This window comes from Oncorhynchus keta, chromosome 12, assembly GCF_023373465.1.
Source record: "Oncorhynchus keta strain PuntledgeMale-10-30-2019 chromosome 12, Oket_V2, whole genome shotgun sequence".
Classification (NCBI taxonomy): domain Eukaryota; kingdom Metazoa; phylum Chordata; class Actinopteri; order Salmoniformes; family Salmonidae; genus Oncorhynchus; species Oncorhynchus keta.
In genome coordinates, this window is record NC_068432.1 from 289,710 (window position 1) to 316,185 (window position 26,476).

Below are 26,476 nucleotides of genomic sequence, written 5' to 3' on the forward strand. Positions count from 1 at the left end.
GATGAGGTGTAAATGAAAGGATAAATAAATGCCACTCAAGAGAAAGTTTGTTCCCTTGAGACTTGATTCTGCACTAACATAACATTAAATGCAACCTTCAACAGAATTGACATGAACAAATGGTTTTGGTTTTAATATCTGTTCAATAAAGAACTTTATGAACCTTCCAAAAAACCTGTGCAGTTCTGTGTGTTATATTATTTGGATGATGTGTGGCCTCCCCCCCCAAAATTACCACAATGACCATCTCTGCCTTTCTGAGTGCAACGGAAACATCTGAAAGCAGATGTCAAGTAGATGAAGTCATGTGCTCAGGAGGTTTGACTTTATTAAAGAGAGAGAGTTCAGATGACTGTGCATGTATGCAGTTGGTGTTTGAATGGCGAAGGGTCATATCACTTCACCCTATCATGGAGACTCACTGTGCTTTAGGCTGGTTTCTCCTCTGTCTACTTTCAGGTAAGTGATTCACGATGGTAGCATCTCTTTTAGGCTGGTTATTTACTTGATAATAAGTGAATTCATAATTTACAATTGAAAGTATCTCTGTCCTCCTCTCCCTCCCTCTTTTCCAGTCAGTGAATGCATTGACCCAAAAGTCATTGGTATTGAGGGCCAGGATGTCACTCTGCCATGTAAATATAACACCATAAAGCAAGGTGTATCAGCCATATGCTGGGGGAGAGGAGCCATACCGAACTCTGGTTGTAACAAGGAAATCATATCATCTGATGGCACTAAAGTGACATGGAGATCTTCGGTTAGATATCATTTATTCGGGGTGCTGAAGACAGGGAATGTCTCTCTCACAATCCTCAATGTCACTGAAAAAGACTCTGGACAATACGGCTGTCGTGTGCATGTTTACGGATTGTGGAATGATGAGAAATATCATGTCAACTTGAAAATTGAGAAAGGTAAGAAATGCACAACATGCATTATTCAGTAACTTGATGCTGTACAGGTGATCTTTGTCAGCCTAATGAGTGACATCATGAATTCTTAGCATCTATACTTTTCAAGCTGAGCAGTTAGTATTGTATTGCTTTCTGATTTCAGCACCTGTCCCGACAACATCGCAGGCTAAAGTGACCATAAATCAACAGACCATGGACAACCACACACACTGTATGGAACAGAGAGCACAGAATAACATCAGTCCATCAAAATCATACTTTTATATCGTTTTTAGTGCAGCATTATTCTTACATCTGAAAATAAAACCTGTAAATTCCTCACTGTGTAGGTCATGTGACCACAAATTCCACAGAGTATTCAGACACATCCACGCCACTTTACAGGGAATCAATTTTGGTATGCATAGTTCCACACTACAAATTCTGGCAAATAAGAAATCCCACTGTGTGATCTGGTACTGTACCGAGATGTCATTTTAACTGAATCCGTGATGTTAACAGGAGCAGATGACAGGTCATAAGCTGCCTGTGATCCTGGTGTCCATTCTACTGGTTCTGACAGGGGTGGTGATTGTGTCTGTACTTGTCGTCTTGAGTAAGTACACACATCTCTACATTTGCCTGCATATTAAGTACTAATTCTCGTGAATATATCCCTAAGGGTGTTGACAGTGTTACAAGAAGCAATAGTTTGCTATTTAAGTTTTTCTGAATACTCTAACACAGTCTTTGTTAACGTAATTACAGGAAAGCGATGGAAAACAATTGCTACGGTAGTCCAAATGTAAGTATGCTAATCATGACTGTATTTCTTCCAACTGACAAGAGTAGATGAAATACCACAATATGCCAATAGAATAACTGAGTCAAAGTGCAATGTCCCTCCATGAGACATGTCTGCCTAATTAGCAAAAACATTATGGCAACTGACCTGAGGTAATACTGAAACTTTGACTAATGAGACCCAAGAACACAACACTCTGAGGAAGTGAAACAACCGGGCTTCTTCTGAACACTCATGTGAACATCTTGTGAGCCATTGCTATTGTCTGTGTCGTTAAGAAATATGACTTGAGATGACCTAACTGGCCAGTAGGTCATTGCTTTTAGAATCTAATAAACATTACACATACAGTATTCTCCGGGCTGTGTCACAACCTGCCGTGATTGGGAGTCCCATAGTGCGGCGCACGATGGGCCCAGCGTCGTCCGGGTTAGGGATTGCCCGGGGTAGGCCGTCATTGTAAATAAGAATTTGTTCTTAAGTTCTTAACTGACTTGTCTAGTTAAATAAAGGTAAAATATTTTGGGGGGAAATGCTCCATAGTCACAATGCAGAGCAAAATAAGTATCTTAAATCAATACAAACTTTATGTGCTATGTCAGCTTGTACACTAAAGCTCAAACTTTTCTCAGCATTAATTCATCTGGATTGGTGAAATCACTAGAGTGGACCTAAGCAAAATATAATGCAGTCAATAAAAGCATGCATGTCTCCCTTGGCTGTGTATTTACTGTTCTTTCCTTTATCAGACCAGAGCACTCTGGCAGCTCAGTCCTGTACAGCAACTCAGAGTCCAGCTTGGGTGTGCATACTCGAGAGATGGCGGTGGAGAACGTCTATCAAATAGATGACAACGAGAGAGACGACTATGAGGAGTGCCCCGACAAAGCATGGACACATCACCAAAGTCATGCTGTTAACACGCGGTAGCTCTGTGTTTACAGGGCTGAGTCTGAACTTATAGGCTAATGATTCAACCGGACAAGACAAGCTACAACAAAATCAGTTGCTTATTGGTGATAAATGAGTAAAACTTTACTTGATTTGTATATTTCAAATGTTTGTGTGAAAGGAAAAGCTCACTAATATGGCTATCTATGTGTATTCAGCACTAACAGTGTAGGTTTCAATTACAATGACTGTATTTTCTTGATGTAGTAAGCCATTGTTGCGCCTAGATCCTTCCACGTCAAAATAACAGCACTTACAGTTTATCGGGGCAACTCTAGCAGGGCAGAAATTTGACAAACTGACTTGTTGGAAAAGTGGCATCCTGTGACTGTGCCACGTTAAAAATCTCTGAGCTCTTAATTACGGGCCATTCTACTGCCATTGTTTTGTCTATGGAGATTGCATGGCTGTGTGCTCGATTTTATGCACCTGTCAGCAACGAGTGTGGCTGAAGTAGCTGAATCAACTCATTTGAAGGGGTGTCCGGATATTTTTGGCCATGTGGGTGTACTTAGGTGCCGATCAAATCAAATCAAATTGTATTTGTCACATACACATGGTTAGCAGATGTTATTGCGAGTGCAGCAAAATGCTTGTGCTTCTAGCTCCGACAGTGTGGAAATATCTAACACGTAATCTAACAATTCCACAAAACTACCTAATACACACAAATCTAAGTAAAGGAATTGGATAAGAATACATACATATGGATGAGCAATGACAGAACGGCATAGGCAAGCTGCAATAAATTGTATAAAATACAGTATATACATATGAGATGAGATATGCAAGATATGTAAACATTATTCAAGTGGCATTATTAAAGTGACTAGTGATCCGTTTATAAAAGTGGCCAATGATTTCAAGTCTGTATGTTGGCAGCAGCCTCTCTGTGTTAGTGGTGGCTGTTTAACAGTCTGATGGCCTTGAGATAGAAGCTGTTTTTCAGTCTCTCGGTCTCAGCTTTGATGCACCTGTCAGTACCTCGCCTTCTGGATGGTATAGCAGGGTGAACATGCAGTGGCTCGGGTGGTTGTTGACCTTGATGATCTTTTTTGGCCTTCATGTGACATCGGTTGCTGTAGGTGTCCTGGAGGGCAGGTAGTTTGCCCCTGGTGATGCGTTGTGCAGACCTCACTACCCTCTGGAGAGACTTATGGTTGTGGGCGGAGCATTTGCCATACCAGGCGGTGATACAGCCCAACAAGATGCTATCGATTGTGCATCTGTAAAAGTTTGTGAGTGTTTTAGGTGACAAGACAAATTTCTTCAGCCTGAGGTTGAAGAGGCGCTGTTGCACCTTCTTCACCACAATGTGTGGGTGAACCATTTCAGTTTGTCTGTGATGTGTACTCCGAGGGACTTAAAACTTTCCACCTTTTCCACTGCTGTCCCGTCGATGTGGATAGGGGCTGATCCCTCTGCTGTTTCCTGAAGTTCACGATCATCTCCTTTGTTTTCTTGACTTTGAGTGAGAGGTTGTTTTCCTGACACCACATTCTAAGTGCCCTCATCAATATGTATTCCGATTCTCAGTATTCTATATGGGTTCATTCTTGTTTCATCAGACCAGAGAATCTTGTTTCTCATGGTCTGTTAGTCCTTTACGTGCCTTTTGGCAAACTCCAAGCGGGGTGTCATGTGTTTTTACTGAGAAGTAGCTCCTGTCTGGCCACTCTACCATAAAGGCCTGATTGGTGCAGTGTTGCAGAGATGATTGTCCTTCTGGAAGGTCTCCCATCTCCACAGAGGAACTCTGGAGCTCTGCCAGAGTGACCATAGGTTTCTTGGTCACCTCCCTGACCAAGAATAATACTGAGGCCCCCCGATTGCTCAGTTTGGCCAGGCGGCCAGCTCTAGGAAGAGTCTTGGTGGTTCCAAACTTCTTCCATTTAAGAATGATGGAGGTCAATGTTTTCATGGGGCCCTTCAATGCTGCAGAAATGTTTCGGTACCCTTCCCCAGATCTGTGCCTCAATTTCGAGTCTCATAGCAAAGGGTCTGAATAATTATGTAAATTAGGTAATTATGTTTTTACTTTTAATACATTTTTTAAAAAGTCTTAACCTGTTTTCGCTTTGTCTTTGTGGTGTTTTGTGTGTAGATTGATGTAACGTAACAGAATATGGAAAAAGTGAAGGGGTCTGAATACTTTTTGTATGCACTGTATGTCTGCTGCAGAGGGACAAGAGAGAGCCAGCCATGAGAAAACAAGTTTTGATCAGTCATGGAAATAAAAGTGATGAACACGCTATGAAGGAAACATACTGGAGTTTTCGTGCAGGTACAGCCAACTAGCGCAAAAACAATATTGCAATATTGTCGAAATGATAAGGCACAATATAGCATCGAAAATGATATACCGATATGTAGCTGTATTGATTTTCCTCCCCATTTGTGGCTTCTGTTTCATTGACGCATGAATCATGAATGATTATTCTGTTGCAACAAGGGCCATCGCTACTATGCAAAATGTGCACTTTTTCCAGAAACAACAAGTCTATAAAAACCATAGTTATCATTTTGAAACCGTCTGTAATATCACATTATTTAATGTGTTTTTAAAGAGAAATCAATGTTGTTGTTTTTACTCCTGTAGCAACTGTCATCCCAACTGTCATCCCAACTGTCATCCCAACTACTGCTCATCACAGACACACCTTTTGTCTGTCACTGTCTTTAACGTAACCTCGTGTTTCTCCTCATAGTTTGAGGTTTCCTTCAATGTGTTAGGCTATATGTTTGTAAACAAAAAAATATCCCATAAAATCTATGCTTTCATTTCTAGCACCTTTTGTCACAACTGTCCCAGCAGTGTTGTGTTTTTAAACAGAAATAGATGTTGTTTAAAAAAAAAAAATCCTTTAGCACCTGTCTTCCCAACTATTGTCCCAAACGCGACAGAACAACCACTGACCATCACAGACACATCCGGGTCCCCTCTAGCATAGGCATACTCAGTTCTTCAACACGCTGTGTGACGTAGCTAATATAGGACCACTCATAAGGTTACTAATACTGAGCTTTTTGTCTGGCCCATTCACCCTCTAAATGGGACACATACACAATTCCATGTCTCAATTGTCTCAAGGCTTAAAAATCCTCCTTTAACCTGTCTTCTCCCCTTCATCTACACTGATTGATGTGAATTTAACACGTGACATCAATAAAGGATCATAGCTTTCACCTGGATTCCCCTGGTCAGTATATGTCATGGAAAGAGCAGGTGTTTTTAATGTTTTGTATACTCAGTGTGTGCTATCTAGCTTTAGTTTCTTGTGATAAGGTGTACATTAAGGTGTACATTAAAATAAGAATACTGAATAAATACCACTGAAGAGAACGTTTGTTCCCTGGAGTCTTGATTCTACAGTACACTACAAAACAGGAAATACAACCTCCCAATGAATTGACATTGGTTTTAATTTCTTTTCAATTAAGAACTTTGTGAACTTTCTAAAATCCTGTGCAGTTCTGTGTGTTATATAATATGGAAATTGAAACCTACAAAAAAAATAACCACAATGACCATCTCTGCCTCTCTGAGTGCAACGGAAACATCTGAAAGCAGATGTCAAGATGAAGTCATGTGCTCAGGAGGTTCGACTTTATCAAAGAGAGAGAGATGACTATGTATATATGACTCTGACTGTTCAGATGACTGTGTATATATGCAGTTGGTGTTTGAATGGCAAAGGGTGAAGTGATATGACCCTATCATGGAGACTCCCTGTGTTTTAGGCTGGTTTCTCCTCTGTCTACTTTCAGGTAAGTGATGCACGATGGTCCCATCTCTTTTTGTTCAAGAAGGTTTAAGAAAATATTTACCAAATAAACTAAAGTACAAAATAATTAAAAGTAACACAATATTATTATGTTATTGTGAGGTCTACACTTGTTGTATTCGGTGCAAGTGACAAATAAAGTTTGATTTGATTTGATTTTTAGGCTGGTTATTTACTTGATAATAAGTGAATTCATAATTTACAATTGAAAGTATCTCTGTCCTCCTCTCCCTCCCTCTTTTCCAGTCAGTGAATGCATTGACCCAAAAGTCATTGGTATTGAGGGCCAGGATGTCACTCTGCCATGTAAATATAACACCATAAAGCAAGGTGTATCAGCCATATGCTGGGGGAGAGGAGCCATACCGAACTCTGGTTGTAACAAGGAAATCATCTCATCTGATGGCACTAAAGTGACATGGAGATCTTCGGTTAGATATCATTTATTCGGGGTGCTGAAGGCAGGGGATGTCTCTCTCACAATCCTCAATGTCACTGAAAAAGACTCGGGACAATACGGCTGTCGTGTGCTTGTTCACGGATTGTGGAATGATGAGAAATATCATGTCAACTTGAACATTGAGAAAGGTATGAAATGCACAACATGCTATGATATACAGTAACTTGATGCTGTACAGGTGATCATTGTCATTCTGATGAGTGATATTGTCACGACTTCCGCCGGAGTCGGTCCCACTCCTTGTTCGAGCAGCGTTCGACGTCACCGGCCTTCTAGTCATCACCGATCCACTTTTTATTTGCTTTGTCTTTGTTTTTACACACCTGGTTTCAATTCCCCCATTACATGTTCATTATTTAACCCTCTGGTTTCCCCATGTATGTGTGCGTGTTTGTAGGCTGTATCTGACTGCTGGTATTTTGTTACCGGATTTTGTTATTACGCCAGTTTACTACGTGGTACCGGTATTTTTCCAGCACCATAGTATTGTGTTTATACTGGTGTTTTCTTGAATTAAATACATTGTGCACGCATCTCGGCTCTCCTGCGCCTGACTCCTTTCACCAGTTACCCACAGCCTTGACATATATTATGATTTCGTAGCATCTATATTTTTCAAGCTGAGCAGTTAGTATTGTATTGTGTTCTGATTTCAGCACCTGTCCCGACAACATCGCAGGCTAAAGTGACCATAACTCAACAGACCATGGACAACCACACACACTGTATGGAACACAGCGCACAGAATAACATCAGTCCATCAAAATCATACTTTTTTATATCGTTTTTAGTGCAGCATTATTCTTACATCTGAACATTCAACCTGTAAATTCCTCACTGTGTAGGTCATGTGACCACAAATTCCACAGAGTATTCAGACACATCCACGCCACTTTACAGCGAATCAATTTTGGTATGCATAGTTCCACACTACAAATTCTGGCAAATAAGAAATCCCACTGTGTGATCTGGTACTGTACCGAGATGTCATTTTAACTGAATCCGTGATGTTAACAGGAGCAGATGACAGGTCATAAGCTGCCTGTGATCCTGGTGTCCATTCTACTGGTTCTGACAGGGGTGGTGATTGTGTCTGTACTTGTCGTCTTGAGTAAGTACACACATCTCTACATTTGCCTGCATAATAAGTACTAATTCTCATGAATATATCCCTAATGGTGTTGACAGTGTTACAAGAAGCAATAGTTTGCAATTTAATTTTTCTGAATACTCTAACGCAGTCTTTGTTAACGTAATTACAGGAAAGCGATGGAAAACAATTGCTACGGTAGTCCAAATGTAAGTATGCTAATCATGACTGTATTTCTTCCAACTGACAAGAGTAGATGAAATACCACAATATGCCAATAGAATAACTGAGTCAAAGTGCAATGTCCCTCCATGAGACATGTCTGCCTAATTAGCAAAAACATTTTGGCAACTGACCTGAGGTAATACTGAAACTTTGACTAATGAGACCCAAGAACACAACACTCTGAGGAAGTGAAACAACCGGGCTTCTTCTGAACACTCATGTGAACATCTTGTGAGCCATTGCTACTCTTGTCTGTGTCGTTAAAAATATGACTTGAGATTACCTAACTGGCCAGTAGGTCATTGCTTTTAGAATCTAATACACATTACACATACAGTATTCTCTAGGCTGTGTCACAACCGGCCGTGATTGGGAGTCCCATTGTGCGGCGCACAATTGGCCCAGCATTGTCCGGGTTAGGCTTTGGCCGGGGTAGGCCGTCATTGTAAATAAGAATTTGTTCTTAAGTTCTTAACTGACTTGTCTAGTTAAATAAAGGTAAAATATTTTTGGGGAAATGCTCCATAGTCACAATGCAGAGCAAAATAAGTATCTTAAATCAATACAAACTTTATGTGCTATGTCAGCTTGTACAATAAAGCTCAAACTTGTCTCAGCATTAATTCATCTGGATTGGTGAAATCACTAGAGTGGACCTAAGCAAAATATAATGCAGTCAATAAAAGCATGCATGTCTCCCTTGGCTGTGTATTTACTGTTCTTTCCTTTATCAGACCAGAGCACTCTGGCAGCTCAGTCCTGTACAGCAACTCAGAGTCCAGCTTGGGTGTGCATACTCGAGAGATGGCGGTGGAGAACGTCTATCAAATAGATGACAACGAGAGAGACGACTATGAGGAGTGCCCCCGACAAAGCATGGACACATCACCAAAGTCATGCTGTTAACACGCGGTAGCTCTGTGTTTACAGGGCTGAGTCTGAACTTATAGGCTAATGATTCAACCGGACAAGACAAGCTACAACAAAATCAGTTGCTTATTGGTGATAAATGAGTAAAACTTTACTTGATTTGTATATTTCAAATGTTTGTGTGAAAGGAAAAGCTCACTAATATGGCTATCTATGTGTATTCAGCACTAACAGTGTAGGTTTCAATTACAATGACTGTATTTTCTTGATGTAGTAAGCCATTGTTGCGCCTAGATCCTTCCACGTCAAAATAACAGCACTTACAGTTTATCGGGGCAACTCTAGCAGGGCAGAAATTTGACAAACTGACTTGTTGGAAAAGTGGCATCCTGTGACTGTGCCACGTTAAAAATCTCTGAGCTCTTAATTACTGGCAATTCTACTGCCATTGTTTTGTCTATGGAGATTGCATGGCTGTGTGCTCGATTTTATGCACCTGTCAGCAACGAGTGTGGCTGAAGTAGCTGAATCAACTCATTTGAAGGGGTGTCCGGATATTTTTGGCCATGTGGGTGTACTTAGGTGCCGATCAAATCAAATCAAATTGTATTTGTCACATACACATGGTTAGCAGATGTTATTGCGAGTGCAGCAAAATGCTTGTGCTTCTAGTTCCGACAGTGTGGAAATATCTAACACGTAATCTAACAATTCCACAAAACTACCTAATACACACAAATCTAAGTAAAGGAATTGGATAAGAATACATACATATGGATGAGCAATGACAGAACGGCATAGGCAAGCTGCAATAAATTGTATAAAATACAGTATATACATATGAGATGAGATATGCAAGATATGTAAACATTATTCAAGTGGCATTATTAAAGTGACTAGTGATCCGTTTATAAAAGTGGCCAATGATTTCAAGTCTGTATGTTGGCAGCAGCCTCTCTGTGTTAGTGGTGGCTGTTTAACAGTCTGATGGCCTTGAGATAGAAGCTGTTTTTCAGTCTCTCGGTCTCAGCTTTGATGCACCTGTCAGTACCTCGCCTTCTGGATGGTATAGCAGGGTGAACATGCAGTGGCTCGGGTGGTTGTTGACCTTGATGATCTTTTTGGCCTTCATGTGACATCGGTTGCTGTAGGTGTCCTGGAGGGCAGGTAGTTTGCCCCTGGTGATGCGTTGTGCAGACCTCACTACCCTCTGGAGAGACTTATGGTTGTGGGCGGAGCAGTTGCCATACCAGGCGGTGATACAGCCCAACAAGATGCTATCGATTGTGCATCTGTAAAAGTTTGTGAGTGTTTTAGGTGACAAGACAAATTTCTTCAGCCTGAGGTTGAAGAGGCGCTGTTGCACCTTCTTCACCACAATGTGTGGGTGAACCATTTCAGTTTGTCTGTGATGTGTACTCCGAGGGACTTAAAACTTTCCACCTTTTCCACTGCTGTCCCGTCGATGTGGATAGGGGGCTGATCCCTCTGCTGTTTCCTGAAGTTCACGATCATCTCCTTTGTTTTCTTGACTTTGAGTGAGAGGTTGTTTTCCTGACACCACACTCTAAGTGCCCTCATCAATATGTATTCCGATTCTCAGTATTCTATATGGGTTCATTCTTGTTTCATCAGACCAGAGAATCTTGTTTCTCATGGTCTGTTAGTCCTTTACGTGCCTTTTGGCAAACTCCAAGCGGGGTGTCATGTGTTTTTTACTGAGAAGTAGCTCCTGTCTGGCCACTCTACCATAAAGGCCTGATTGGTGCAGTGTTGCAGAGATGATTGTCCTTCTGGAAGGTCTCCCATCTCCACAGAGGAACTCTGGAGCTCTGCCAGAGTGACCATAGGTTTCTTGGTCACCTCCCTGACCAAGAATAATACTGAGCCCCCCGATTGCTCAGTTTGGCCAGGCGGCCAGCTCTAGGAAGAGTCTTGGTGGTTCCAAACTTCTTCCATTTAAGAATGATGGAGGTCAATGTTTTCATGGGGCCCTTCAATGCTGCAGAAATGTTTCGGTACCCTTCCCCAGATCTGTGCCTCAATTTCGAGTCTCATAGCAAAGGGTCTGAATAATTATGTAAATTAGGTAATTATGTTTTTTACTTTTAATACATTAAAAAAAAAAGTCTTAACCTGTTTTCGCTTTGTCTTTGTGGTGTTTTGTGTGTAGATTGATGTAACGTAACAGAATATGGAAAAAGTGAAGGGGTCTGAATACTTTTTGTATGCACTGTATGTCTGCTGCAGAGGGACAAGAGAGAGCCAGCCATGAGAAAACAAGTTTTGATCAGTCATGGAAATAAAAGTGATGAACACGCTATGAAGGAAACATACTGGAGTTTTCGTGCAGGTACAGCCAACTAGCACAAAAACAATATTGCAATATTGTCAAAATGATAAGGCACAATATAGCATCGAAAATGATATACCGATATGTAGCTGTATTGATTTTCCTCCCCATTTGTGGCTTCTGTTTCATTGACGCATGAATCATGAATGATTATTCTGTTGCAACAAGGGCCATCGCTACTATGCAAAATGTGCGCTTTTTCCAGAAACAACAAGTCTATAAAAACCATAGTTATCATTTTGAAACCGTCTGTAATATCACCTTATTTAATGTGTTTTTAAAGAGAAATCAATGTTGTTGTTTTTACTCCTGTAGCAACTGTCATCCCAACTGTCATCCCAACTGTCATCCCAACTACTGCTCATCACAGACACACCTTTTGTCTGTCACTGTCTTTAACGTAACCTCGTGTTTCTCCTCATAGTTTGAGGTTTCCTTCAATGTGTTAGGCTATATGTTTGTAAACAAAAAAATATCCCATAAAATCTATGCTTTCATTTCTAGCACCTTTTGTCACAACTGCCCCAGCAGTGTTGTGTTTTTAAACAGAAATAGATGTTGTTGTTTAAAAAAAAAAAAATCCTTTAGCACCTGTCTTCCCAACTATTGTCCCAAACGCGACAGAACAACCACTGACCACTGACCATCCGGCACATAGGCATACTCAGTTCTTCAACACGCTGTGACGTAGCTAATATAGGACCACTCATAAGGTTACTAATACTGAGCTTTTTGTCTGGCCCATTCACCCTCTAAATGGGACACATACACAATTCCATGTCTCAATTGTCTCAAGGCTTAAAAATCCTCCTTTAACCTGTCTTCTCCCCTTCATCTACACTGATTGATGTGAATTTAACACGTGACATCAATAAAGGATCATAGCTTTCACCTGGATTCCCCTGGTCAGTATATGTCATGGAAAGAGCAGGTGTTTTTAATGTTTTGTATACTCAGTGTGTGCTATCTAGCTTTAGTTTCTTGTGATAAGGTGTACATTAAGGTGTACATTAAAATAAGAATACTGAATAAATACCACTGAAGAGAACGTTTGTTCCCTGGAGTCTTGATTCTACAGTACACTACAAAACAGGAAATACAACCTCCCAATGAATTGACATTGGTTTTAATTTCTTTTCAATTAAGAACTTTGTGAACTTTCTAAAATCCTGTGCAGTTCTGTGTGTTATATAATATGGAAATTGAAACCTACAAAAAAAATAACCACAATGACCATCTCTGCCTCTCTGAGTGCAACGGAAACATCTGAAAGCAGATGTCAAGATGAAGTCATGTGCTCAGCAGGTTCGACTTTATCAAAGAGAGAGAGATGACTATGTATATATGACTCTGACTGTTCAGATGACTGTGTATATATGCAGTTGGTGTTTGAATGGCAAAGGGTGAAGTGATATGACCCTATCATGGAGACTCCCTGTGTTTTAGGCTGGTTTCTCCTCTGTCTACTTTCAGGTAAGTGATGCACGATGGTCCCATCTCTTTTTGTTCAAGAAGGTTTAAGAAAATATTTACCAAATAAACTAAAGTACAAAATAATTAAAAGTAACACAATATTATTATGTTATTGTGAGGTCTACACTTGTTGTATTCGGTGCAAGTGACAAATAAAGTTTGATTTGATTTGATTTTTAGGCTGGTTATTTACTTGATAATAAGTGAATTCATAATTTACAATTGAAAGTATCTCTGTCCTCCTCTCCCTCCCTCTTTTCCAGTCAGTGAATGCATTGACCCAAAAGTCATTGGTATTGAGGGCCAGGATGTCACTCTGCCATGTAAATATAACACCATAAAGCAAGGTGTATCAGCCATATGCTGGGGGAGAGGAGCCATACCGAACTCTGGTTGTAAGAAGGAAATCATCTCATCTGATGGCACTAAAGTGACATGGAGATCTTCGGTTAGATATCATTTATTCGGGGTGCTGAAGACAGGGAATGTCTCTCTCACAATCCTCAATGTCACTGAAAAAGACTCGGGACAATACGGCTGTCGTGTGCTTGTTCACGGATTGTGGAATGATGAGAAATATCATGTCAACTTGAACATTGAGAAAGGTATGAAATGCACAACATGCTATGATATACAGTAACTTGATGCTGTACAGGTGATCATTGTCATTCTGATGAGTGATATTGTCACGACTTCCGCCGGAGTCGGTCCCACTCCTTGTTCGAGCAGCGTTCGACGTCACCGGCCTTCTAGTCATCACCGATCCACTTTTTATTTGCTTTGTCTTTGTTTTTTACACACCTGGTTTCAATTCCCCCATTACATGTTCATTATTTAACCCTCTGGTTTCCCCCATGTATGTGTGCGTGTTTGTAGGCTGTATCTGACTGCTGGTATTTTGTTACCGGATTTTGTTATTACGCCAGTTTACTACGTGGTACCGGTATTTTTCCAGCACCATAGTATTGTGTTTATACTGGTGTTTTCTTGAATGAAATACATTGTGCACGCATCTCGGCTCTCCTGCGCCTGACTCCTTTCACCAGTTACCCACAGCCTTGACATATATTATGATTTCGTAGCATCTATATTTTTCAAGCTGAGCAGTTAGTATTGTATTGCGTTCTGATTTCAGCACCTGTCCCGACAACATCGCAGGCTAAAGTGACCATAACTCAACAGACCGTGGACAACCACACACACTGTATGGAACACAGCGCACAGAATAACATCAGTCCATCAAAATCATACTTTTATATCGTTTTTAGTGCAGCATTATTCTTACATCTGAAAATAAAACCTGTCAATTCCTCACTGTGTAGGTCATGTGACCACAAATTCCACAGAGTATTCAGACACATCCACGCCACTTTACAGCGAATCAATTTTGGTATGCATAGTTCCACACTACAAATTCTGGCAAATAAGAAATCCCACTGTGTGATCTGGTACTGTACCGAGATGTCATTTTAACTGAATCCGTGATGTTAACAGGAGCAGATGACAGGTCATAAGCTGCCTGTGATCCTGGTGTCCATTCTACTGGTTCTGACAGGGGTGGTGATTGTGTCTGTACTTGTCGTCTTGAGTAAGTACACACATCTCTACATTTGCCTGCATAATAAGTACTAATTCTCATGAATATATCCCTAATGGTGTTGACAGTGTTACAAGAAGCAATAGTTTGCAATTTATTTTTTTCTGAATACTCTAACACAGTCTTTGTTAACGTAATTACAGGAAAGCGATGGAAAACAATTGCTACGGTAGTCCAAATGTAAGTATGCTAATCATGACTGTATTTCTTCCAACTGACAAGAGTAGATGAAATACCACAATATGCCAATAGAATAACTGAGTCAAAGTGCAATGTCCCTCCTTGAGACATGTCTGCCTAATTAGCAAAAACATTATGGCAACTGACCTGAGGTAATACTGAAACTTTGACTAATGAGACCCAAGAACACAACACTCTGAGGAAGTGAAACAACCGGGCTTCTTCTGAACACTCATGTGAACATCTTGTGAGCCATTGCTACTCTTGTCTGTGTCGTTAAGAAATATGACTTGAGATTACCTAACTGGCCAGTAGGTCATTGCTTTTAGAATCTAATACACATTACACATACAGTATTCTCTAGGCTGTGTCACAACCGGCCGTGATTGGGAGTCCCATTGTGCAGCGCACAATTGGCCCAGCATTGTCCGGGTTAGGCTTTGGCCGGGGTAGGCCGTCATTGTAAATAAGAATTTGTTCTTAAGTTCTTAACTGACTTGTCTAGTTAAATAAAGGTAAAATATTTTTTGGGGAAATGCTCCATAGTCACAATGCAGAGCAAAATAAGTATCTTAAATCAATACAAACTTTATGTGCTATGTCAGCTTGTACACTAAAGCTCAAACTTTTCTCAGCATTAATTCATCTGGATTGGTGAAATCACTAGAGTGGACCTAAGCAAAATATAATGCAGTCAATAAAAGCATGCATGTCTCCCTTGGCTGTGTATTTACTGTTCTTTCCTTTATCAGACCAGAGCACTCTGGCAGCTCAGTCCTGTACAGCAACTCAGAGTCCAGCTTGGGTGTGCATACTCGAGAGATGGCGGTGGAGAACGTCTATCAAATAGATGACAACGAGAGAGACGACTATGAGGAGTGCCCCCGACAAAGCATGGACACATCACCACAGTCATGCTGTTAACACGCGGTAGCTCTGTGTTTACAGGGCTGAGTCTGAACTTATAGGCTAATGATTCAACCGGACAAGACAAGCAACTATAAAATCAGATGCTTTTTGGTGATAAATGAGTAAAACTTTACTTGATTTTGTATTTTTAAAATGTTTGTTTGAAAGGAAAGGCTCGCTAGTATGGCTATCGATGTGTATTCAGCACTAACAGTGTAAGTTTCAATTACGATGACTGTGTTTTTTGTATGTAATAAAGGGTACAAAGAATGGCTCAAAAGCAATTACTTTTCTCTGAAGGAGCCTTTTCTGTCCCCTCCATCTCCTCTAACCATGACATTTAGCTTCACCCATCTGCAACAGGAACCAGGCATAGAAAGGCAGCTAAATGAAAGGTCAAACATAACCACAGCTTTCTTCACACGTTGTCTCCACCCAACTTTGCACTGTACTGTCTTATTCAAACCCAACCTGTTGCATGATAATGAATAAAAACTCTTAACTTGAAACTCAAACATGTCTTATTATTGATAGGTTAGCACTGTTGTTCCACTTATACATTGTAATAAACTACTAAAAGCCCTAACAAAATCAATTTAAGGATTTTGGGCACTGGCCAGCCAAGCTATTACTAGCCTCAGGCTAGGGGATAGCTTTTAAAAAGTCCATCCCTGTGTGCAGATATGTACACTGTGTACCGTGAGAGATGAGCCTCCTAACCCATCAATGTAGTTTTTTTTAATGCTGGAAAATGCAGATGGAAATCCCATCACCAATGGGAGGAGTTTGACAGAAGGGTCAAAGTGACTCTTGCTGTCCAACCTGGAGATGTCACAGGCAGTGGCACCGAGAACACAGTTGCCCATTCAGATGCCCTGTCTCTGAGCCGTCCTGCCCGCGCCCAGCACAACGCAGTGTCGTGTGCACCCTCCACTCCTACATACTGGATATACAGAATGGCTGCTGGTTCTGGACCATCTTTCCTGCGTTGGATCCTTGTCCTCCTAACAGTCTCAGGCAAGGACATTTCATCTAAAACACTACAAATAATTGGAGGTTAGGCTATTGGGGGATTGGGTCCGTTGATGTAGTTTAAATTGAATGTCCCCATAATTGGACTTAAGTACCACAGAAAGGACAGCTCACTCTTTGTGCCTTTGTTCACCTCTAAATGGTGACAAGCTCTCCAATGGCTTTGTTCTAGACATGTAGGTTGGAAGTGATGGTGTTTGCTGTCTGTAGCTACATTGACTAGGCCTAACTATTCAACGAGACATGGACGTTTTTGTACAATTAGGCTGTGTGTTAAGATGCTACTCTGAGTTCTTTAGCATTGCTGTGTATTAGCTTGTATTCCCACCAAGATAAGGCCTAACCCACAGTGCCTTCGGGAAAGTACTCAAGACCCCTTGACCTTTTCCCACGTTTTGTTTAATCCATTTTAGAATGAGGCTGTAACGTAAAAAAAATGTGGGAAAAGTCAAGGGGTCTGAATACTTTCCCGAATGCACTTTATATACTACCCTACTTTTACGTTAATTATAGCAACCGAGTTGAGGGGCCTACCAAGAAAGCTACAAAATGTAGCCTTTTGACCATAACGTCAGGCGACTATTGAGAAAGCTTTGTAGTCGACCTCAGGATGTTGACAACGTGTGTATGGAACTCCGGAACAAGGAAATAGCCTTGTCAAACCTGTGTTTCTTTCCCCCACTCAACAGCCAGGTGTTCGGTGTCGGCGTTCAAGGTGATGGAAGGTGCTACTGCGACATTGTCCTGTCAATATTCAGTGGGCCGTTTGGGTTTGAGCGGTGTGTGTTGGGGCCGAGAATGTGGCACGTTCTGGTGCAATAACATTCTCGTGCAGACAGACGAACATGGGGTCATCTCCAAGGTTTCGGACAGATACAGAATGACAGGTGATGTCCTCGCGGGAGAAATGGACCTTGGAATTCTCGACGTCAAGCAGACGGACAGCGGGCCATACTGTTGCAGAGTGGACATAGACGGCATTTTCAACGACAAAAAAGTCATCCAAAACTTGAGGGTCATCAAAGGTAATTTGTGGCAAAATATTATTTTACGTCCCTATTTAAAATTCTTGGGCAAAAATGGGGATCGATGGACTTTCTAGTTTTCATTTGCTTTGTACAGCAGACTTACATTGTGAACTCAGAACTTTAGACCTAAAATGCAATTGACTCTCCTAATCCGTCTATTATAAATTTGTGTTTTTTTGTTTTTAGCTGCTCCAGTAATCATTATGTCAACAACCACAGAAGCTAACCCTGCCACAGGTGAGTATATTGTAAAAAAAAAAATAATAATAATAATAATGTGATCCAGGTGTGTGTGTGTGTGTGTGTGTGTGTGTGTGTGTGTGTGTGTGTGTGTGTGTGTGTGTGTGTGTGTGTGTGTGTGTGTGTGTGTGTGTGTTCAAGGTGTGTGTGTGTGTTCCAGGTGTGTGTGTGTGTTCCAGGTGTGTGTGTGTGTGTGTGATGCATATTCCTTATCAGAGATGATGTTAAAATGAATATTATTTCTGCGTTGATAATGACGGTGGTAATGATGATGACTCATGTGTGGTTAGTTGAAATTGAGAAATCCTTACGAGATGGGGAAGAGGAAAGAGAAAGAGTCATTTAAAGACGGGGAAGACGGGAAAATGGCGGAGGCAGATGTTCTGTTTGAATCAGATGGCGTGGAGAGGAGAGTGAGAAGATCTGGATCACAGTGGAGAATGCAAAAGGAAATAAGAGAATTAAAGTGGAATCTATTAAATCAAAACCAGGTTTGGAGTCTTTTTTTGGTTGGAATAAGGGTTTTGGATCCATGTTGTTCCCTGAGAGATCCGGTTGAAGTTAAAATCGTGGATGTGTTGGATGAGGTGGCGTCAATAAGAATAACAAGAAGTGGGCTTATTTCGTTGCTTTTTTGGCGTTTCCATGGAACAGAAGGAGCGTGCTTCGCAACTCAAGAAGATGTCCGATTGGAATGTGTCGTGTGTGGAACCTCGAAGCAGGGCGCCTATCAAGGGTGTTATCGCTGGGGTGGGGCTAGAAGTAAATGCAAAGGATATACGTGACGAACTGGATCAACTGGTTGGTGCACACGCTGACCCACATGTTGGATGGAGTGAGGAAGACCACTCCATCCATTCTATTGTTTTTTTGATGAAGAGTCTCTTCCTCTTCCTTCTCACATGTATTTGGGTCACACATGCATGTGTGATGAATGTAAATGACTCGGCCATGTGCCAAGTGTATATGCAGACAGGAGGAGTATTTTAATGCCAGCTGAGCCTAAACGCTGCAATTGTGGCGGGGAACATGCATGCGAATTCCTGAAGTACCCTGTTAGGCTGAAGGAGACAATAATAAGGGCTGTCCAGCAATTCTCCTATCCAGTGGCGGTGAGAAGAGTGAAAGAAAGGAGGGATGTTGAAGAAGTAACGGTAGCAGGAGGAGAGACACCTTGATACTATTCCTTCTCAACAGAGGGATCCCGATGTGTTGCATGTTCGGAAGGTGGACTTTATAGCGTTTATTACTGTGGCTGTCAACTGCACAGCACAAACGGAGAGGAAAGTGGAAACACAGAGGAAGCAGGTGTAGTCTGTGATAACATTCCAAAGAAGAAGAAGGTGCGATGGGAAAGAAAACTGCCGACTTAAACATTTACCCCTCATTCACACATCAGTGGTACAACGTCAATTATTAAACTACTTTGCCTCCCACAGTTCCAGGATGTGGTTATTCATCAAAGGGAGTAAAATGTGCTAACCATTGTGCCTTACAAACATTCACTTTCAAAATGACTATGAGGAGACCCCTTCTCAGAGAGAGTAGTCTCAGACCACAATTCTAACTCCTTTTCTAGGGCTGATTGATCACTGAAAGAGCCTCATCTCAAACATAACCTTGATGAAACAGGGTGTGCTGTCTGGCTGTGCAGTGTTATCTTGAATCCCATTGTGTTGCTCAGTGCAAGTGCAGCAGACCTCATAGGAAACCACAAACTCGCGTTGAAATGACAGCTCTCATTTCAAGAGCGTCAAGCAGCAGTGGTTGATGATGTCATGATTTCCTGAGAAGTGCTGGGGAAGAGATGACTTGCTTGTGCCATCATCATCGCCAATGTGTCGTTTCTCCCTTTGTAGACCACTGGAAAGCTGTTGAGTCATCACACATAGCCATTCCAAGACAGAACACCAGTGTTTTGCATTCTGTAACACTGGTGAGTAAACTGTATACCGTAACACCACCGGCATATAATCACCCTTTACTCAGCGTTATGGAAGACTATGAGAGACAAAATAAGCCCCCATGTGTTTAACCCGCTCGCTTCTCTCTCTGTGCTCTGGAACCAGGTGGATGACCCTTTCCCCAGCCTCTCTCTCCAGATCAACATCCCGGTGCTCTCTCTCTCCCTCAGTCTACTCCTACTCATAGTGGGGGCATTGGTCATACTGGGGTTCAAACGTATGTGCCACAAACTCACATCCTCTGTAGAAAAGCCCAGTGTGCCAATGATCACTTATTCAGACATCTTGCTGTGATGTGAAATGTTTGCCCATGTAAAAGTGCACCGCCGCTAACTAAGTAAGAGTAAGCGTTTCATTGAACCGTGTACAGTACGCTGTATGTACCCTCCTGTGCATATGACTAATAAACGTGGATTTGACTTTATGTTGATTTGAACTATTTATTTTCTTCTCGTGAGGGATGCACAGAAGAGCTCTAAAGGCAGGCTGGTAAGCAAACATGTGATAAGCGTAACAGACATGCAAACATATTGAACACAAAACATAAGCAATAATTGTCTTGGTAAATGTTTATGTTTTGTGTGCAATATGTTTTACATGTCTGGTATACTTATGTGTACAGGAATGTACTGCACTGGGTTACAGTTAAACCTGTCTATGATCAGCGTGTGATGGTGTTGTGCAGCTTACCTAGTTGTGTTGTGTCAGCCAAGGAGCCGCCCCACATCATCTATGAGATTCGCATGAGGAGACCTGTGGAAGAGAACATCTGTACTCTGGACTAGGGAGGAGGGACCTATTCCCGATATAGTGCACTACTTTTGACTAGGACTCTGGTCAAATGTAGTGCCAAATACAGTATGTAGGAAACAGGGTGCCTTTTGGGACGCAACCCACTGTGACACACAGACATCAGACTGGCTGTCCTCACGTCTTCATGTTAACTGACGTCCATTGGACTGATCACGATCGCCTGAAACCTGCCTCACAATGAACACCTATCTCAAAGGCTCTATTTTCACCTACTGAGGGAACTGTTGTCAAATAATTTTTCATAGCCACGTATTTTAAGTTGAATCAATGGTCTCCTTTTAGGAGTTATAAACATTTTTTTGTGAGTCATGACAGTGGTATTAAAATCTTGATGACCATGATTTAGCATCAGGAGTCAGGACATGGCTAAATGTATATATATATATACAGTTGAAGTCAGAAATGTACATTCACCTCAGCCAAATACATTTAAACTCAGTTTTTCACAATTCCTGACATCTAATCCTCGTAAAAATTCCCTGTCTTGGGTCAGTTAGGATCACCAGTTTATTTTAAGAATGTGAAATGTCAGAACATTTCCAAACGCCTGAAGGTACCACATCTGTACAAACAATAGTACGCAAGTATAAACACCATGGGATCACGCAGCCGTCATACCTCTCAGGAAGGAGACGCGCTCTGTCTCCTAGAGATGAACGTACTTTGGTGCGAAAAGTGCAAATCAATCCTAGAACAACAGCAAAGGACCTTGTGAGATGCTGGAGGAAACAGGTCCGAAAGTATCTATATCCACAGTAAAACGAGTCCTATATCGACATAACCTGAAAGACCACTCGGCAGGGAAGAAGCCACGGCTCCAAAACCACCATAAAAAAAGCCAGACTACGGTCTGCAACTGCACAAAGATCTTTTTGGAGAAATAACCTCTGGTCTGATGAAACAAAAATAGAACTGTTTGGCCATAATGACCATCGTTATGTTAGGAGGAAGAAGGGGGAGGCTTGCAAGCCGAAGAACACTATCTCAACCATGAATTACGGGGGTGGCAGCATCATGTTTTGGGGGCGCTTTGCTGCAGGAGGGACTGGTGCACTTCACAAAATAGATGGCTTCATGAGAAGGAAAATTATGCGGTTATATTGAAGCAACATCTCAAGACGTCAGTCAGGAAGTTAAAGCTTGGTCGCAAATGGGTCTTCCAAATGGACAATGACTTCCAAATGGACAAATACTTCCAAAGTTGTGGCAAAATGGCTTAAGGACAACAAAGTCAAGGTATTGGAGTGGCCCAAAGCTCTGACCTCAATCCCATAGAAAATTTGTGGGCAGAACTGAAAAAGCATGTGCGAGCAAGGAGGCCTACAAACCTGACTCAGTTACACCAGCTCTGTCAGGAGGAATGGGCCAAAATTCACCCAACTTATTGTGGGAAGCTTGTGGAAGGCTACCTGAAACGTTTGACCCAAGTTAAACAATTTACAGTCAATGCGACCAAATACTACTAATTGAGTGTATTTAAACTTCTGACCCACTGAGAATGTGATGAAAGAAATAAAAGCTGAAATAAATAATTCTCTCTACTATTATTCTGACATTTCACATTCGTAAAATAAAGGGGTTGATCCTAACTGACCTAAGACAGGGAATTTTTACTAGGATCACATGTCAGGAATTGTGAAAAACTGAGTTTAAATGTTTTTGGATAAGGTGTATGTAAACTTCCGACTTCAGCTGTATGTATATATATATATTATCCCAGCCCCGTCTCCGCAGGAGGCCTTTTGCCTTTTGGTAGGCCGTCAAATGCAATTGCATTTTTTTCCCACATGATGGCAGCACTATACAGTGAATGTTTGCTGGGCAAGTATTGACTGCAAGTTCATCTTCCTGGGAAATGTGTATTAAAACAGATGGAACGTTAGGCAACTACACTGTAGGCTACATAGTGTACTGATGATTTCTCAGTCAGGAAAGCGTAAGATATTTTATGTTGCACGGCAACAGGTAATACCGCCTTTTTTGAAATAGTTGTGAAAGTGCATCAATACGAAGTACAAGTTATTTTTAGGGTCAAATTCAATGAGCTTTTGAAGTGTAACCCTGAGGGTCTGTTGCTCAGCTGTACAGAATGTGCTTTCACATGTTCATATGCTTAATTATGCCTGTAACATCAACTTCTATTAGACTTATTTTCACAGTTCATTTACAGAATGAAGATACTAAACCAATCTAATTGTTTTACGATTAATTGTTGACTCTATAATGTTACTACCACCCAGTTCATTGTGTTTGTGACAGACAGACAACGCAATACAATGCCTGTCTGGATGTGTCAGATCAGAGTACCCTCAAGAGCCTCAAGCTGACAACCAGGACACCTCAGCGGCAAACTGGATGGAAAAACCAAATGATGTAAATTCAAACATTGCTTCTCAGATTCCTCAGCAGAAACAGAAACACAGTCATGTGGCAGAAGAAGATCAGGCAGACAAGCCCCCTGTGCACCAGGCCCCCAGTGGGGAGCAGCAACAGCAGCCACTGAGAGATGGGGAATAATCAACACTCAACCATGGAGCCACATGGACGGAAGTGATGAACGGGGACAGGATGTGCCACACATCAAGGCTGTGCACCATTGGAGGGAGAGAGAGCTTGGTCCCAGGACTAGTCAGACAGACAGATAGAAAAACCGACAGAAAGACACACACACACACACAACCTGCCCAGCAAGGTACAGAGGAGAAGCCATGTGGGGACTTGGTAGCCCAGATGGGAGAGGCCTGGAGGCACTGGAGGCACTGGAGGCCAGGGGACAGACTGAAATACAAATAAAAATGGGGAGGGGACGATTAAAGAGACCATAACAAAACGTTATTGACTCTCAAGAAACCGAAATGTCAGACCTGACATATTGAATATTGTACACAAGGAAGCAATTCAATTCTCAGTCACTTGAAACGAGTCATGAACAACATGTGTACTGAATCAGGCTGACAAAGGCTGACAAAGGCTGAGGCTGACAAAACAGCAGCAGGGGATTCACTTTGTCTTCACATGGATCTGAAGGATTTCACTTCCTCCTGGAAAACAAAGTGATAAGGAATTCTACATTATTTCAGTATTGTCAATCCAGTATAATCAAACCCCCCGCTTCAATACATCACAACAAGTTGGTACTAAGATCAATTCACCCACTGTCAGAGCAAAACAGCACCATAAAGCAGCACTGCAGTGCTCTTGTCCTCTGAAGCGGAGGCTTTGGATGAGGTGGATTCAGTGGGCAGTTTGTTGACTCATCGTAAACAAACACATCAGGAACATACACACCACAAAGGTCGTCATGAAGTAACATTGTGAAAATGGAAAGACTTTGTTTGCTGCTTTGACCATCAGTACACTTCAGCGTGAATAGGCCTTGTCACTCGCTGCACTTTCAACTGGTTTGAGCATTCCACAACAGGAACACCGTGTTGGACAACACATAATAACTAACCAGTTGAGTTTTTGAGTCAATAGGCAGACAGAAATGCTACCCTTGCGACCCTTTGAGGACATACTTAAAGAGTAAGACTAGATCATTATCTCTCCAACAAAAAAGAGGTGCAGACGTCTCCTGTGCTCTTTAACTTTAGTCATAATTATGTAGCTCTTCTGTAGGGAAGAAATGCAAGTAATGACAGCGTAGGTGTAAGGTCACTGACTTTACACATGGTTCCTCTGCTATGAGGTATGTGTTTGAGGGTGAGTTGCTCTCTCCAGACACATTAGGATAGAATATCCTCTGAGTGCAGCTCCCTCAGGTAACCTTACACCTGCGGAGTGGAGCTATTCGCCACAGCCACACCATCGGCCTGTGGTCTGTTCCACCACAACATTGAGCTTTGTGATGTGTAGGTCACTGCAATCCTCTTTAGCATGGAAAAAGAGAAAAACAGAAAGGTATTTCCCGCGTTTCTCTTTCAAAAGCATACACTTTTTGATATAAGTTCAAATGCAGAATTACAGTATATTTCATACATATCGAGCAGATAGGTCAAATAAATGTGATAAATGAAATTAAATGGACCATTACAGCATTATAGTCAGAATAATGTTTTTTATATCTAATTAATCAAATGAGACACTTCTTCCTCTGATCCAATCTCTCTAAAATGTTCGTTCCACTAATCACATCATTCTGGGAATCGTTGAGGCGCTATTTGTGGAATAGCTATCCGCCATGTTTAAGCCCAGAAAATGTGTTACAGCCACTACTTGTGGCTGGATAATGTGAAGTTTCCCCTTTGTCAACAGTTGATCAGTGAAATCAAGTAGCTAAAGTCGTGCCTACAATGCAGTTATTGTGATTAGAAAAGCTAAAGTACATACTTTGGGACGAGATAACGCTGACAACAATTTCTATCAGGCACTTGATCTTGGTATTGCCTCTCTCTCTCTGCATGTGTCAGGGCTCAAGCCCAATTCTCTGAGTTCCCATGGAAACAGATGAGGACTTTTATTGGTGGTGTTTGTCAAATATTTGATAGCTAGCTCTGACAATCTCATAATGACCTGAAATGTAGGTTTGTCGCAAGTCCTACTGCTCCTGCTGATGTGGTAGTATCTAATTATTCCCTAAAAACTCTTATGAGGAATCAATGCGAACTTGTTACAATGGCAACTATGTCTATTATTTCTAGACATATTCGCTAAGAAATCCACGCAAAATGTATTGAATAGAGCCAGTAGCACAATTCTAAAGATAATTCCTCTTTTCCCACTACCCCTTTAAAGAGTGAGGCCAAGGTGTATTGATAACAGAGCACTGTGATAACAGAGCAGCGTGGTGAGCGTACATTTTCTCTTTTATTCAAAATGACGCCAACAACACAAACCAAACCGTGACGCTTCAGGCTATGTGCCATCCAACAGAGTTAACTTCCCACAAACACAGGTGGTAAAAAAGGGTACCTAAATTATGGTTCCAATCAGAGACAATCAGAGACAGCTGTCCCTGATTGAGAACCATACCTGGCGAAAATCATAGAAACACACAACATAGAATGCCCACCCCAACTCATGCCCTGACCAAACCAAAATAGAGACATAAAAAGGATCTCTAATGTCAGGGCGTGACACACTGATAGGGTTAAAGTGTGCTAATGGTTTTAAAGGGAGTGACTCCAGTTCTGGATCAGTGCGCTTTGAGAGCGACGTTGTCTGGCATAAATCGATATAATGACCTGCTATAAGAGGAGAACAATGTAATCTCATGAGCTGCAATAAGAGGAGAATAGCATGATCTCATTAACAGATTACCACCAAAGATGAATGAGCACCGTCTTCCTAGATCTGGCCATTTCCATGTAAAATGAGCATACATGTGAAATTCAGAGGAGCATTTAAAATTGGGTGTCAAATTAAAGAGACTGCCCACTGGGCACAGGCGTCAGCTCAATGATTTACATTTGATTGAGTTGTCAACTAACGTGAATTCAAGGTGAAATCAACAAAGAAATTCACCATGCCATTAGATGTAGGTTCAAAGTTGGGTGATAATGCCACAACATTTCCTTACCTTGATGACTTTAAAAAATCCACTCAGTTTCATTATATTGTTGTTGTTTTTTCAATGACTTGAAAACAATGTTGATTCAACCAGTTTTCGCCCAGTGGGTAAGAGTCTATATTTTGGGGAAATTAAGACATAGATACTAGTGGTGAGCAGGTTAGCTGTTTGTTCACCCGCACCCGACCGTAACTGTAACCTGTTCGAAACAGCCTGACTATAAGTGCATTCGGAAAGAGTTCAGACCCCTTGACTTCAACATTTTGTTACGTTACAGCCTAATTCTAAAATTGATT

The 26,476-nt window shown here is 41.4% G+C and overlaps 2 protein-coding genes across 6 annotated transcripts; both read left to right on the forward strand.

The window, feature by feature from the left end:
* The first annotated feature begins 305 nt into the window (after positions 1 to 305).
* Positions 306 to 16,109, forward strand: LOC118370380 (T-cell immunoglobulin and mucin domain-containing protein 4-like). 5 transcript variants are annotated; one of them, XM_052457580.1, is made up of 7 exons: positions 306 to 459; positions 576 to 917; positions 1,060 to 1,128; positions 1,247 to 1,314; positions 1,419 to 1,512; positions 1,665 to 1,701; positions 2,451 to 5,995. In XM_052457580.1, exons 1-7 carry the CDS (start codon positions 306 to 308, stop codon positions 2,629 to 2,631), a joined length of 945 nt encoding a protein of 314 aa, XP_052313540.1. In that variant the 3' UTR covers positions 2,632 to 5,995. The 5 variants fall into 5 exon arrangements, with proteins under 5 accessions (XP_052313540.1, XP_052313541.1, XP_052313542.1 ...); XM_052457581.1 differs by lacking the exons at positions 576 to 917; positions 1,060 to 1,128; positions 1,247 to 1,314; ... (1 more) ...; positions 1,665 to 1,701; positions 2,451 to 5,995 and adding exons at positions 6,684 to 7,025; positions 7,554 to 7,622; positions 7,743 to 7,810; ... (1 more) ...; positions 8,160 to 8,196; positions 8,947 to 11,938 and having other exon boundaries at positions 324 to 459; XM_052457582.1 differs by lacking the exons at positions 306 to 459; positions 576 to 917; positions 1,060 to 1,128; ... (2 more) ...; positions 1,665 to 1,701; positions 2,451 to 5,995 and adding exons at positions 6,262 to 6,420; positions 6,684 to 7,025; positions 7,554 to 7,622; ... (2 more) ...; positions 8,160 to 8,196; positions 8,947 to 11,938.
* Positions 16,110 to 16,325: 216 nt separating this feature from the next.
* Positions 16,326 to 20,282, forward strand: LOC118370393 (hepatitis A virus cellular receptor 2 homolog). The gene is made up of 5 exons (XM_035755375.2): positions 16,326 to 16,611; positions 17,316 to 17,651; positions 17,841 to 17,891; positions 19,754 to 19,830; positions 19,964 to 20,282. The coding sequence occupies exons 1-5, from the start codon at positions 16,551 to 16,553 to the stop codon at positions 20,150 to 20,152; spliced, it is 714 nt and encodes a 237-aa protein (XP_035611268.1). The 5' UTR covers positions 16,326 to 16,550; the 3' UTR covers positions 20,153 to 20,282.
* Positions 20,283 to 26,476: the final 6,194 nt, after the last annotated feature.

Bases quoted from the DNA above. Each gene is read 5' to 3' on its own strand.
- LOC118370380 (XM_052457580.1), top strand. From the start codon at position 306: ATGTGCTCAGGAGGTTTGACTTTATTAAAGAGAGAGAGTTCAGATGAC. The intron at 460-575 runs GTAAGTGATTCA...CCTCTTTTCCAG, and splicing joins TCTCCTCTGTCTACTTTCAG to TCAGTGAATGCATTGACCCA. The intron at 918-1,059 runs GTAAGAAATGCA...TTCTGATTTCAG, and splicing joins CAACTTGAAAATTGAGAAAG to CACCTGTCCCGACAACATCG.
- LOC118370393 (XM_035755375.2), top strand. From the start codon at position 16,551: ATGGCTGCTGGTTCTGGACCATCTTTCCTGCGTTGGATCCTTGTCCTC. The intron at 16,612-17,315 runs GCAAGGACATTT...CCCACTCAACAG, and splicing joins TGTCCTCCTAACAGTCTCAG to CCAGGTGTTCGGTGTCGGCG. The intron at 17,652-17,840 runs GTAATTTGTGGC...TTTTGTTTTTAG, and splicing joins AAACTTGAGGGTCATCAAAG to CTGCTCCAGTAATCATTATG.